Here is a 15432-nt window from a genome sequence, read left to right on the forward strand (position 1 = left end):
AGCAGTGCAGATTTGCCAATGTGACCCAATGCATTTTTCTTTGGAAAAAAAAAAAAAAAAAAGAATAATAATAAAACAACAGTAGGGAACATTCAAATGCACAACACTTTTCTTCACTCCTTGTCACTAATTTGTCTGATGTAACATCTAAACACTTGTTCTACCTTTGGACAGACTGTACCTGTCCATCCTTGAATTTCTTCTTTACAGATGTGTGAATATTAATGGTTGTTCTGTGTCATGTGTCATGATTGTATTTATTGTAGAAGTTATGCATATTGATCTGGTTGGGTTGAGCACAGATCATTCTGAATCCTTCAGTGTGCAAGAACATAAATGCCTCAGGAAATATATTTATTGCTATTTTGACATAATGCAGTGTACAATTTCAGTTAAAGGAGAAGTCTACTTCCAGAACATCAATTTACCGATAATGTACACACCCCCTTGTCATCCAAGATGTTCATGTCTTTCTTTCTTCAGTCATAAAGAAATTATGTTTTTTGAGGAAAACATTTCAGTATTTTTCTCCAGACTGATATGGTGCCCCGAGTTTGAACTTCCAAAATGCAGTTTAAATGTGGCTTCAAACGATCCCAAATGCGGTTGTAAACGATCCCAGCCACAGAAGAAGGGTCTAATCTAGTGAAACAAAAATAAAACAATTTATATACTTTTTAATGTCAAACGCTCGTTTTGTCTTACTCTCCCTGAACTCTGTGTATTCTAGCTCAAGACAGTTAGGGTATGTCAAAAAACTCTGACCGTATTTTCTCCCTCAACTTCAAAATCATCCTATAACGCTGTTTTACCTTTTTTGTTAAGGGTGTTTTATTTTCTTTGCATGTTCACTTTGCAAAGACTGGGTCGGTACTTCTGCAGCGATGTAGGATGATTTTAAAAATGATTTTTGAAGTTGAGGGAGAAAATACAATTGGAGTTTTTCGACATACCCTAACTGTCTTGAGCTAGAATACAACAGAGTTCAGGGAGAGTAAGACAAGATGAGCGTTTGAGATTAAAAATATTCAAATTGTTTTTTTGTTTTTTTATGAAAATAACCGATCATTTCACTAGATAAGACCCTTCTTCCTTGGCTGGGATTGTTTACAACCGCATTTGGGATCGTTTGAAGCTGCATTTAAACTGCATTTTGGAAGTTAAAACTTGGGGCACCATATCCATCCAATATATATAGAAAAATCCTGAAATGTTTTCCTCAAAAAAAAAAACTATTTCTTTATGACTGAAGAAAGAAAGACATGAACATCTTGGATGACAAGGGGGTGAGTACGTTATCTGTAAATTGTTGTTCTGGAAGTGGACTTCTCCTTTAAGCTTTTAAATATTGCAAATATAGCAAAAATACTACTTTATCAAATAAATTGAAAATGCCATTCAGAGATACATTCATATAAAAACACTGTACCACGTCATTGCTTGAATAAATAAAAATAAATGTGTAGAAAAAATAGGCCTGTATTGTTAAAAATGTACAAAGAAAGTCCACTGATGAGTTATCAGCATAACCGTTAGACAGCACTGGCTCAATTTAACCCCTGGTTGTTGTACATATTGAGGCAGTTTCGAAATTAAATGTCTGTGGTGCTAGATTAGGTGTAGGGAGCACATTTACTATTAACTAAGAAATTTCTACTGCATATTTATAGTGAATAAGGTAGTTGTTGTAGTACTATTGTTTAGGTATTGGGTAGAGTTAAGGGGTCTAAAATATGGTCTAATTAATAAGTGCATTAATAAGTGCTAATAAACAGCCACTATGCTACTATTATACATGCTAATATACAACTACTTATGAGTGAATAGTGTTCCCTAAGTGTTACCGAAGCTGCAAAGTGCTCTCATTATAATTCTTATGCATTTCACGTAAAATGTGGTTGTACAAAACGTGTCACAAAACGCACCTAAATGTACAAATACTTACGTATTTTCAGCATTTAAACGTACAATACTGACGTATTGACGACACCTAAAAACAAATCCTTATGCATACTGAAGTCGCGGCATTACTTTCATTATTGTTTTTATTTGTCATACCAATGCCCTTGTGTTTTCAGTTGCATTAATTAATTGCTAATCCTTTATTTAATATGACATTATAACAATTCATTTTGTTCTGTGTAATTTCTGCTGCCCGCACTTTTCCAAGAATAGGCCTACATAATGTTAAACAAGACAACACTTTAAACCCTTAAAATAAATAACACTTCTACAATCGTTGAACCACTCATGTAATATTAACGTGATGGGACACAAAATGAGTTTTCTCCGACATGCTGTAACTAACAATAGAACCATAAAATACACCGAACACGCATAATAATTACAAAATGAAACTTTATTTGGATCCATGCGATTGCGAGGAACGGACCCAAATTCAAGCCTTTATCCGGCGATCTTCATCTACATCCCGAGCAGCGAGTCCAGCAGCAATAAACCGCGTTTTAGCATCAATAAAAACGTACAAAAAATGTATGTTTTGTGCCTCTAAACGTTGCGTAGAAATACCTATGTATAAACAATGAGACCAGGCTGGAAAATAATGTAGCATCTATACTAAACCTAACTGATAATGTTAACAAAAGCAACAATATTTTAAGATAAAAACACATTAGCTGAAGTAATCATGTCATTTTATCTTGCTTCTGCAAGTCTTTGAGCTCTTTTATCATGACTTGTTTTTTGCAGGACCCATACCTGAGTGTTTTGCAATGTAGTGCAGTGATGTAACGGGTGCGCTACTGAGCAAGTTTACTGTCAGAAAAGCCAAATATGTGGAGCTAGCTATATAATGCAGACATCAAAATGTATTAGTTTACAAGTCATGCACTATGGTAAAAGTGTTTTGAGGTCATAACATAGTACTGTGCAAGGAACAACAAATAAATAGGCTTTATTATCCATATAATCATAATTCGTGCAAAAAGATATTTTACTGTCTCTAGTGTTCATTTCAGCTGGAATTTGCTGTCAGTTGTACATACAGTTCTGGGAGTTTTTTTTTAGAAATGTAAAGTAGTTAGAGGCACATTTTTCCAAAGACCCTAGGTTGCATATTTTTGTGGATTCAAACCAATGACAGACACGGCAGTCATGCACATTAACGTAATGACCAGTCAGAGGCGTTTAAAGTAGTATATATTTCACGTGTTTAATAACATATGGTCCTTAATAAGCGAGTTGTAAGCAATTTTATCTACACATCTGTGTTTCCTGTTTAATTTTGGTCTGCAATGGCACGTGAAATTGAGCAGTGACAAAACATCACCTGACATTTAGATGCTTTAGAACTAAAGCAAAATGAACCATTGGTAACATGTCGTGCCGCTAGCTTGCAGTGCAGTCGGTGTAACAGCCAATATAGCGGGGTGTAAATGAGATATTTATCTGCAGTAGAGACAGCTATGTTGATTTTAATGGAGCATTTGCGAGTCCAGAACTTACTGAACTTGTGCTGAACTGCAGGGTTCAAACTGTGTAAATTTACAGTGACAGCTTCAGCGATTTTAATGGTTGGGAGGCGCACTATTATTGTTCACTTTCTGGCCATAATTGGAATTGTGTTTTTTTTATGCTACTCAGAGGGCCAATGTAAAGGTACTGTTTAGATGCTGTCTTGATTTACTCATGCTTTAATTAGAGCTATCAAACGATTAAAAACTGTAATCGGATTAATTATAAGAGATGTCAAATAATTAATTAAATTAATCACAAAGAATCCCATATATCAATAGAATAGATGATTCAAATTCAATGTTTATTTTCATATCTTAAGCCCATCACTGACCTGCAGCACATAGATTTGTCGGCTGTGTATTTATAATTTGCATACTAACATTCAAATGGTTGGTATAATTTTTAATGTTAAGTCTCTTGTTATTCACCAAGACTTGATTTATTTGATAAAAACTCAGTACATATTATTACAAATAATATTACAAATGCATAGAACTATTTCTGTTTGAATAATAATATGTAATTTATTCCTGTCATCAAAGCTGAATTTTCATTCAGGAAAAATGCAACAGGAAATAAATAAATAAAGAAATAAATAAATAAATAAATAAATAAATTCAATACCACCTTGGGAAAATAACCACAGAAGCAAAATTAGTTTTCATTGGTATGGGAAATCACCATTCACGAAATTGATCATGATTTTTTGTCATGTTGGTTTATTATTTTGCAAGTTGTCTGAGCAGTACAACCAAATTAATTTCCCTGTTTTAACAAAGTCTTACAAGGTAATAAAATATAAAATAAAACAAAGAATAATGGCAGGTATTTAGGCCAAAGTGGGTGAAGATTAAAAAAAAAAAAAAAAAAAAAAAAAAACTGAATTTTCAACATCATTACTCCAGTCTTCATTGTCACATGATTCTTCAGAAGTCATTCTATCTTTCTATTGTTTTATATTGTCAATTTAATGTATCCTTTCTGAAAAAAAAGTATTCAGTTCTTAAAATAAAATAAAACTGCAGATGAGATTTGAGATTTTGTGTCAAGTTTAAAACAGTTTTAGTTTTAAAAACATGCTTGTGTTCTATTCCATTTACTCCATGAATTTTCATATGAGTCAGGGGGACATGATTAATTGCATTAATTTCAGAATGCTTTATTTTTAATACATAATTAATAACACTAAATTAACATGTTAAATTTACAGCCTTAATTTATATGTAAATTCTGTTATGTGAACACTAGAGTGATTACAGTATCAAGGGAATTAATTGACAATTTCAAATTTTGCCATGATCATGCAGCTTTAGTCTTAATGTTATCCTCTTCTTCCTCTTTTTTTTTCAAACAATCTTTGCAATTATTAAAGAACCAATTTTACCAGTTTGTTCAGTACTTATGCATTTATTGTAGAAAACCGTGGAGCTTTGCTCTCTGATTGTGTTATTCCATTATAATGAACTTCAATTTAGTCTCTCCTGAACATGGTAAATCCACCGTTAGCACCGACGTATGCCAGTTACACAGCTAGAACATACAGCAGCCAACATAAAAATTACCACCCTGTAATTCGGGATCACTTCGACTAAAAAGCTAAGGGAAGCCTGTCATTTATCTTACACATTTGTCTCTCTAACTCCCAAGAGCTGATGAATGAAGAACAATCACCATTTCTCTACACTGGGCTCCACTCAGCAATAAGACAGAGTGTCTCTGTGCTCAGTCAGTGTTTTTGTCTTGAATATAATCAATTGCCCTTAGCTGTGTAAATATAAGAGAACGTGAAACACTGCCCAAGTGCTTTGACAGTCATTTTGTCTTCATCTGTATTGGTTCTCTCTCTTTCCCACAGACAGATTGGTGTATCGTGGCCAATGACTCAATGACTGCCGTAGAGCTCCTGTATCTGGCTTAGTAGTGTGGAGTCGTCACACCCTGAAGAGAGGAGAAAATGGACAGGCAGAAGGACTTGAGAATGCTGGGTCGGCCTCTCGGAAGGTCAGTGAAGTCCCATTGTTCTGTGGTGATGGCATGCTGACATTCAGTCTTATTTACAGGTCTGAACCCAGACAGGCCTCTCAACGTTTATGCTTTACCCACAGGGGAAAGCAATGGCAAATTTAGCTGCAGGCAGCAATTATGCAGCCGAGCCCCAATGGCACATGCCAGTTGTATGTTGGAGCAGATTAGCTCAGTCTCACAACTCCCTTTGGTTACATTATGTAAAATATAAGCAGATTTACTAGTATTTCTATCTATCTATCTATCTATCTATCTATCTATCTATCTATTAATTTATTTATTTATTTAAGAATAAAGGTGTTGAACCCCAAAAGAAAACTGAAAGCACAATATGGCTTAGTATGTTTATCATACCACAAAATATGTCATTTATTCATTCAATGAGTGTGAAGTGAAGTGCTTATCACAAAAAAAAAAGCTTTATGGTGGTTTAAAGTCTGAAACTAAAGAAATTAGCACAGCCATAAATATGTAACTGTATAGTTGCCATTGTTAAAAAAAAAAAAATATATATATATATATATTAGCAGAGCATACTAAGGTGGACCTTGAAAATGGAAAATTATCACATTAATATGTTACAGTTTAGCAACAGCAACAAACCTTTCAACTACCTTTGACCAGCTTGCTGATGATCTGAACTGAATGTAGAAGCAATCTGATAAGTTTAACTTACTAGATACAAGCTAAATTCAACATGTGTCATTTGTATGGATATAAGCTAAACAAAATTGAAATCTTGAGCTATTTGTGAGGCAAAGAAGGCAGATGAACTCAAAGAGTGCCTTTGTACCGCTACACCTACATGAGCTTGCTAAGCATGTCAATTCAAAACCATCTGCTTTAACAGCTTCCACTCTTCTAGAAAGAGCTATCATTAGATCATGGCTGTGGATCTCCATTCAGATATAAAGCATCAGTGAGGTCAGGTGTGCTGTTGGGCGTTGGGCTCTGACTCACAGTCGGCTTTCCGATTCATTTTGAAGCTTCTCAGTGGGGTTTCAGTCTGGGCTTTATACAGGCCAGTCAAGCTTCTCCAACCTAGACTCAATAAACCATTTCTTTATGGTTCTTGCTTTGTGCACTGGTGCGTTATCATGCTGGATACAGAACGGAGTCTCAGTTCTACAAAAATTGTTTGCTTGCTGAGATTTCATGGCTGTTTACTTCATTTAAGCAGCTGTTTTTAATCAGTATAACTGAGTTAGCCAAACTTCTTAATTAAAAGGTGCCAACTTACTTTTGGCCATGTAGCCAAGTGTTTGATACAGCTAAATATAAACTAGAAAACTAAATACATGCAGTGTGTAAACCAGAATCTCTCACACATCCATAAATGATCACTCTCAATGGGAAAATGTAGTCTGTGCAATCATTGTCTGAAATTATTGTGTATGTAAGTCTGGTCTCTGTTGGCTTACGGGCCATTTCACTTGTTCTGGTTCTTGTATCTGAGAAGACCTAGTTTAGTCTCAGTAGGAGGGGACATTTTTAAAAGCGCTAAATGGCCATACCGCAGGGAAGCCAGTGACCCTTTGACTCTCCACCGTATCTGCGGTGGCCCAAATCGATTCAGTGCTGACTGGGAGAAAACCCGTACCATCTGAATTTGGTTTCCCTAGAGATCTTTGTTCAGAAAGGGACACTGATCTTGAACCCTGAAAGTGAGATGATTCGTGCAAAGTGTAAATGTATCCTGACTTTAATGTAGATGTTGGGTTTGGAATAGATCAGCACGGAAAATGGCACAGTGAGAAGCAGATGTTCGGCCTCATTTTCAGTATTTGTAAAGCGAATCAGTAAAAATTGAATGTGTTTTTGCTGATGTGGAATAAACATTTTTACAGCCTTGTAATCAAAATGATGGGGTTATGACTGACACCACATCTCATTATCAATGGAAAAACATTCTGTTGCTGGGAGACAAATGTGTGTGTGCATGTGTTTTGTAAGCAAACATCCAGGCAGATATTGGGCTGAATATGTCCAATTTAAAGTCTTTTTTGTTTTTTTGTCCTCCATATTTTTAGGACAACCCATCATTTAGAGAACATCTGGACTTTTCTGATCAACATGTGTGATTCTGTTTGTGATTTAGACACATCCTACATGTATTTTAACTGATGAACGTCAAAAATCATCTTTAACACTAGTTTTTTCACACCCATGTTTATTCACATCTTGAATGTTCTGCACAATTGCTCAAAAGTTTGGGGTAATGTATTTTTTATATTTATGTAAATTTATGGTAAATTTCCAGGTAAATACCGTAATTTTATTAACTGATATAATGTTAATGTACCAACCTATTGAAGTACTGAAATCTGTTTTGTACCTTTGTAATACACTGATAACCACCAACAGCAGGTGGTGATGAGAAAGTCACACAATCTACACAAACAGCTTTTAAAGGGGTCATCGGATGCAAACTTCACTTTTTCATGTTGTTTGAACATTAATGTGTGTTGGCAGTGTATGTACAAATCTACCCTATAATGATAAAAATTTGTGCAGTGGTTTTTAATTAATCTGTAAAAATAATATCCCCCATTTCAAATCGTGTGCCGTCACACCGACAGAGGCCGCTCCCATGATAGTTGATTGACATGAGCTCTTACCTCAGACCAGCTGTCACAGTCCAGTAACTTTCCTTGTTTCGATGCCGAAGCAGGGATGTAAGTTAGACAAGAATATCTCCGATTGAGCGATTGAGGTGTTGTGTTGCTGGATGTAATAATGAACATAGTGGTCTTCATTTACTCCCGACATCTGAGCCGCTGAAGATGCAGCGGATTAAGTTTGTTTGTGAATGGAATGGGCCTCCCAAATCCCGATCTACATATATCCATCTGTGTTCGTGCAAATCATTCATGATCCAGCTTCACTTACAGCAGAAGTGTGTATAAGCGTTTTTTTTTTATGAATCTTTGCGATCGCCTTTCTTTATAATGTGGTAGTTAGGAAGTTTAGCGGCTAAACGTGGCTAAATGCTGCTAAATGTGGCTAAAGTAAACAAAATCATCATTTCACAGAGAGAAGAGTGGGGTGGGGCGAGCAGAGCTCATTTGCATTTAATGGAACAACCCCTTAGAATGAGATGATTTTTGCAGAGCTCATTTTGACAAGGTAAAAAGGGTGCCGTTTTACAAAACCATTGAGAATTTTTAATCAACGTATATTATAGACTTTTCATTAAGACCCTAAAGAATCATATCAACTTGTGGAAAATGGGCATCCGATGACCCCTTTAAATATTAACATATATAAAAGGTGCACATTTACACAAACACTAAACACCATCATGGTAACGCACATTAAACTGAAATAATGCAATAAACATTAATTTAACAACATTAGATGTAACATACAACCCTAATGTAGAAAACTGCTAAGAAAAAACTAAGAAGAGTTATTTAAACAAAAAAAAACACATCAAATTTATAAAAAAAAAAATATTAAAAAGTAACAGGGAATTCTGGGAATGTCAATTTAAGGTTATTTACTGTAAATTTTTACCGTTTTTTACCATTAAATGCATGGCTATTTTTATAGTGTGTATGTATATATATATATATATATATATATATACACACATATACATATATAGTTTTTTTTTTTTTTTATGTGAAAGTCTTTTGCAATTTACAACACTTGTTTTCCATGTGGATATATTGTAAAATATAATATAGTAATATAATATAGTAAAATGTAATTTATTGCTGTGATCAAAGCTGAATTTTCAGAATCATTATACCAGTCTTCAGTGTCGCATGATCCTTTAGAAATCATTCTAATATGCTCAAGAAACATTTCTGATTACTATCTACAATTGTGCTACTTCATATTTTGTGGAATCTGAGTTCCACATTTTATCCACATTTTTATCCACATTCCACATTTTCACTCATTTTATTTTAGTATTCTTTGATGAATAGAAAGATCAGAAGAACTTAAACTAGAAAACTTTTGATACATTATAAATATCTATACTGTCACTCCTGATTTATCCAATGCACCCTTATCAAATAAATGTTTAAAAAAAAAAAAAAAAAAAAAAACACCAGTGTCGAGTTAACACATGTAATCAATCCAGTAAGTAGTTAAATGAACTAATATAAATTGGTCCAGGTCATTTTTTTTACTGTGGTTTAGCCTCAGCGTTCATCTGCATTAGAGATGTGTGTTTGGACTGTAAGAGGCCGTTCTGGACGAGACTTGTGGTGGCAGGAGGATGTTTAAGCTTCGGTCAGTCGGGCAGATGGCATTTGGCAGCTCTCTCTGTGGCTGGATGCCCTCATTGACTACCAGCAGGTGCTTCAGGGCGTCCAGAGGTGCCAGCTGTGTGCACGAGAGCGAGGATGGGAACAGGCACCGTTGAGGCACAGCGGTCATTAGGAATTGGACAAACAAAGATAAATGCATTCGGATTGGATCCTAATGAAATCCTGTCGCTCTCTCATTGTGCATAAGCGTTTCTATCTCTGCCTCTTCTAGCAGCATCTCTCTGTTTCCATCCTCTCGTTTACCTCCGCCAATGGCAACAGACTCCATTTACATTGGCTTATTGCAACCTTCCACCCCAGCTCTGCTCTTTTGCTCTCTCTCTCACCCTGTTTTGAAATTCATTTATGCAGTTGTGAGGAAAGTTGGGGATCGAGCCGACAGGGCAGCCTCAGTTACAGAGGAAGATGGATAATTCAATGAATTAGCCGTTAGAGTCTGGAAAAGCAAGATAGCCTCTTTGTGTCCTCAGGGCTTCCAGACAGAGACCACAGTCATTCTTTTTATGCATGCAACAGCATGAAGACTGTACCTAATGGCTGTAGTTTGGTTCGCTGAGTGTTATAATTATGGCTTTGGTGATTAAAAATGAAGCACATGCTCACAGAGTTTCCCTAGTCTCGCCTCAGTGGGACACAGATCTCATAATACGCTCATAAAATAGCTTGTTTTGTTTGTTCCTCTGCTCTGCATACTGCATAATAAAAATGATGCATGCTTGGAATAGGGATTTCACATGGTTGGGTTTATGATGGATGCTTTATCATTGGCAACAGTGACCACTCGGGTTTTTTCAGTGAGTAAAAAACATAAATAACAATAAAGGTTGTTTTGCAGCTGTGGAATGGTATGTGTTCATCTCACAGTGGTTTCGTGTTCAGCACTGCTTTTATTGACCAGTTTCAAAATTGAGAGAATTGCGACAACATTACACACATAAAAATACTGAAAAAATCACCATTAAAATTGTTCAAATGAAGTTCTTAGCAATGCATATTACTAATCAAAAATTAAGTTTTGGTATATTTATGTAGGGCTCTATGAAATCCGTTTCATTTTTTCCCAAACTCCATTTTATTTTTTTCCAAATTTCGTTTTTCCGTTTTAATTTTTCTGGATTCCCTTTTTTTTCCCGTTTTAATTTTTCTCAACTCCTTTTTAAATTGAATTTTATTAATCAGAGAGCATGTCTAATTAATTAAAATCATGAAACTTATACAATTTCACATTAATTTAATAAAGGTTTAACAAAAATGACATGTTAAGGGCCCTAAGAAATATTTTATTTTTTTCTCACCATGTTTTATTGTTATCAAAATCTGTGTTTTAGCATGTCTAATTATTTGAATGCATATTTAATTTATTCAAATTTATGCTTAAAAAAATATATATATTTTTTTTACCCTCAGAAATTCAGAACATTTAAAATATTCTTTTTATCAAATGAAGGCATAAAACATTAATTTCATTTATCTTTTAATTATTGAAAATTAAGCAAACTTTTTTTTTGGCAAACAAAGCGAAATTTACTATTAAAATTAAAACATGGAAGAAATGTTGTGTGATTATATCCTAAAAAATAATGTTATTTCATTTTAGTAGTAGCAGTAGTAATAATAGTAATATAATGTCTTCAAGTTAAACCGGACTTTTATTTTGACAGGTTGTCGTGTCTACTTTTGATATGTCGCTAGTTTTCTTAAAGTGGAACAGTCAAATGCTGAAATCATGGCGAGCTTCAGTGTGTGTAGTAAACAAAACCGCTCGTCTGCTCCATTCATTAAAACAGAGACACACAGAACGTGCAGGATTCACATTTAAATGGTATTTTTGCAGCATAATATTTACAGATACTAGTCAGTATTGAGGTTTGATTTAAGTGTAATTAACTACTTTTGTTTAATTTATTCAGTCTTTGACTGGATTGATAATTCAGAATTTTAATAAAAAGACTGAATAAAATTGTTTGTTTTATGCAGAGTATGAGGCTTTTCCATCATGCTATAAGACCGACGTTTAGGTGATTCACAACGCGCGCCAGCATGTTGCACTGCGTGAAATTGAACAATATACAGCACAGTAATTATTTTATATATAAAATAAAATGCACACAAACCTGTTTTTACTGAAGAAACGCCTCAATTCGATAGCACTTGAATTCGATGGAACTGCTCTCTTGAAGCAAAATCCCCACGATAAATAACTCAACTGCTGGGTTATGTCTGACCCAGGATCTAAGTAATACACAAAACTACCCAATCATTGGGTTGTTATGTCTGACCCAGGAGCTGGGTAACACAAAAACTACTCAAACACTGAAAAAATAACCCCAAAAATTGACCCAAAAGTCTCAACCCAGCATTTTGGTCAAAAAAATAACCCAGGATCTTTTAGAGTGTAGGCTACTTTATCTATGTGTTTATGTATTTTTAAAGTGTACATTTATATTTAAATATATTGTATATGAAGATATATTGATGGTTTCAAGATGGATATACTCTACATGTGCATGACATATGTACAAAAACATTTTACACATACAAAAACATATATATATATATATTTGATCTGGCTGTGCATATTAAATTGTTCCAATTTCTAATAGGTTTTTACTTCATATGACATTTTTGTGTGCGTCCATGTACAGCACTGCCTTTATTGACTGGATTCAACATTGAAAGAATTGGAACAATTGCAGCCAACGCTTTGATCTGTTACAAACATGGATGCAGATTCATTACAGACAGTTGTTGGTTTAGTTCAATTTCTCTTTATTGTTCTCTGACCTTTATGTACATAATGAGACTGGACGCGTGGGTGTGCATATTAAGCCTCCCCCATATCAGAGGCCTGTTTTATATCCCGCCATCCAATTCCTTCTTTCTTGTTTCTTAATGCATGTTATTGGCCTGCGTCTCTCCCGAACTAATGGGCAGCTCCACTGGATAATAGTCACATCCATGTGTCCTCCCGGGTGCCATCAAAGATCATTGCAGTCAGGGGAATAATGGAGGCTCACTCTATTCTGGCTGTTAGGGAGTTTTTAAGAGTCTACGAAACCAGTGGGAACAATTACTGAATCTCAACATGCAGCGTTAATAGTGTTGGGCTTTACGTAATGTGATGTTTCCCCCAGAGTTTGGTTTGAAAATGTCCACAGGCATGATAGTGTCCATGGGATTTTTTTATTTTTGTATGTTCAGATATTTTATTCTGTCCCAATTTAACAAGCAGAGACAACCATATGGAAGACATAAGTCTGTTCTCCTAACACAAAACACTATGGGCCTCATTTATGAAACAGGAGCAGAACGAATTTTTGTGGAAATCGTTCGTAAAGCCGTCCTGACGTAAATTTTCGAATTCATGAAAATTCGTATTTTCAAAATGTTAGTTGGTACGAATGAAATGTACACCTGCTCCCTACCATGTGTACCATGTGTTTTCTACTCTGCAAACTGATGACACAGAATTTTAATACAGTGCCATAATAATTACAAGTTCATTTGCCCTTTTTTTTTTTTCTTTTCTGTGTTGATAACTGTAAAACACTGCACGCGTCACTGTCACTATTTACCCAGGAGTAAATAGAGGACGGGCGGGACAAATACTGACCAACCATCCTACTTGTACAACGACTGCCTACAACAATGAAGAAGTAAATATTACTGGTTACTGCTTTTTTATATTAAGTAAAATTATTTAAAATGAGATACTAGTAATACGTTGCTGCCGTGCATAGCCTATTCCAAATAATAGCAACTAAAGCATCTCAGCTGGAAAAACGCTGTCAGCAAGGCGTTTTCATGCGCCACCAGCTGGTCATGTTAAGAAGAGCACCCAACATTTTTTCAACTGGCTAAAAACTCCTTGGTGGACACATGTTATTGAATATTTATTGTTAGGCATATGACCTATTAGTCTTTTTTGCATTTATGCAATATACTGGAGTCAAACCTGAGGAAGTAGACCAGAATATTCCACTGCGTTCCTGGACACGCAATTTGCGTAGCTGTAATTCATAGGTGGGGATTATGCTAACTGTGAATGAGCGTGTATGAGCGCCCTATTTACGAATGATTGGAATTCATTAACATACATGTTTAACTATCAAATCTGACATTTACGAAACGTTTGTGAATCTAGAGGAGACTTTTCGGGAAGGTCTGTTTTACGCACAAATTACTCAGAATTTATTTATATATTTACACAAGTTTCATGAATGAGACCCTATGGCTCTGTGTCACTTGTATCTCAACCTGGCAACTACACTGTAAAAAATAAAAGACACAATTTGTTGAGTCAGCTTAAAATAATTTGTTACCCTGCTGCCTTAAGATTTTAGGTTCAGTCAACTAAAATAAGTTTAGTCAACCTGAAGTACTTAGTAACAACTTAGATATTTGTGTTTGCTAAACTTAACAGATGGGTAAGTAACCCAGCTGCCTTAAAATTTTAAGTTGATTCAACTCAAATATCTAAGTTGTCACTTAGTATAATTTAACATTTAAAGTTGAATAAACTTTTTTTTAAATGACTGAACTCAAAATTTTAAGGCAGCCAGGTTACAAATTATTTTAAGTTGACTCAACAAATTGTTTTTTACAGTGTAGGGCTGCACGATAAATCGCAACAATATTGCAACGATATTAAGAAAAGCTGCGATATTCATGTGCGCATCTTGTCAGTGATACACGGTTCTGTGACAAGTAGTATATTACCATCCGAAGGGCGCTCTCGTGTGAAAACTCCAAATATGCCCCGAAGAAGAACCCAGGAAATAATGATCGCTGCAGCTGAATAAACAGAAGGTTTAACTGCTTTCATTGATTTAACGTGACTAATAAACACACAACTACGACAATATGGTTTATCTGACTTCTTATTACAATTTTCATTATAATACAGTATATAATAATGCAGTGTTATTCGACATCGCTTGCATTACTGCTTAGAATGCTATAAAATATTTTTTGTGCCTTATTCTGTGAAAGAAGCCACATCATCTCCCAGAAGGATTTATTTGAATCACTCGACTGAAGTTATGAAGTGAATTTTAAGTAAAAACATGGTACTAAATTTGGTATTTACACTTGCTTTCAGATTTAGCAGCATTTACGCCATAGTTCACCGAGAAGCTACGCAAGAAACTTTATTATCGCAGCGTGATTTGATAATATCGATGTATAATATTGATGATATCGTCTGTGTGGTTTTGCGCAGCTTGTCTGTGAATTACGGCTCTGTATATTGACGCTGCTCTATTTGAAAGCACGCACGTGATGGAGATTTATTGCTGATTACAGAACCGGCTTTAATGACAAAATGCACAAGGATATCGCATTCAATATATTGTGCAGCCCTACTGGTAACATTACCTCAGCTAATGGCGCGAGTTTGGGGTTGGGCTATTTGTTTGGCCCACCAATAGCAGAGTGTTTAGGAAACCTGTTTGAAAACAGTCATTTAAGTTTATTGCTGTTGTTTTTATTGATGGTAGTGGCGTAAATTGCCTTCCCTTTTAAAGTGATTTTACTAATGATGTGTGTTTATGTGGACCATTACCAATTAAATGATGATTAACGGTCTTAAGTAGTTTCAGATGAAACTGTTGAATATTGACTTCAAGAGGTTTTCATATACTGACTG

General features: G+C 35.1%; 1 protein-coding gene across 1 annotated transcript in view; it reads left to right on the forward strand.

The window, feature by feature from the left end:
- The window catches only part of si:cabz01090165.1 (uncharacterized protein LOC100333421 homolog), a 204671-nt gene that overhangs the window by 107661 nt on the left and 81578 nt on the right, over positions 1 to 15432 (forward strand). The window contains exon 2 of the mRNA XM_051134918.1: positions 5333 to 5478. Within this exon, the coding sequence (XP_050990875.1) occupies positions 5432 to 5478 (47 nt within the window). The 5' untranslated portion in view covers positions 5333 to 5431. The remainder of the gene's footprint in view (positions 1 to 5332; positions 5479 to 15432) is intronic.

The sequence above is a fragment of the Labeo rohita genome, chromosome 18, assembly GCF_022985175.1.
Source record: "Labeo rohita strain BAU-BD-2019 chromosome 18, IGBB_LRoh.1.0, whole genome shotgun sequence".
Classification (NCBI taxonomy): domain Eukaryota; kingdom Metazoa; phylum Chordata; class Actinopteri; order Cypriniformes; family Cyprinidae; genus Labeo; species Labeo rohita.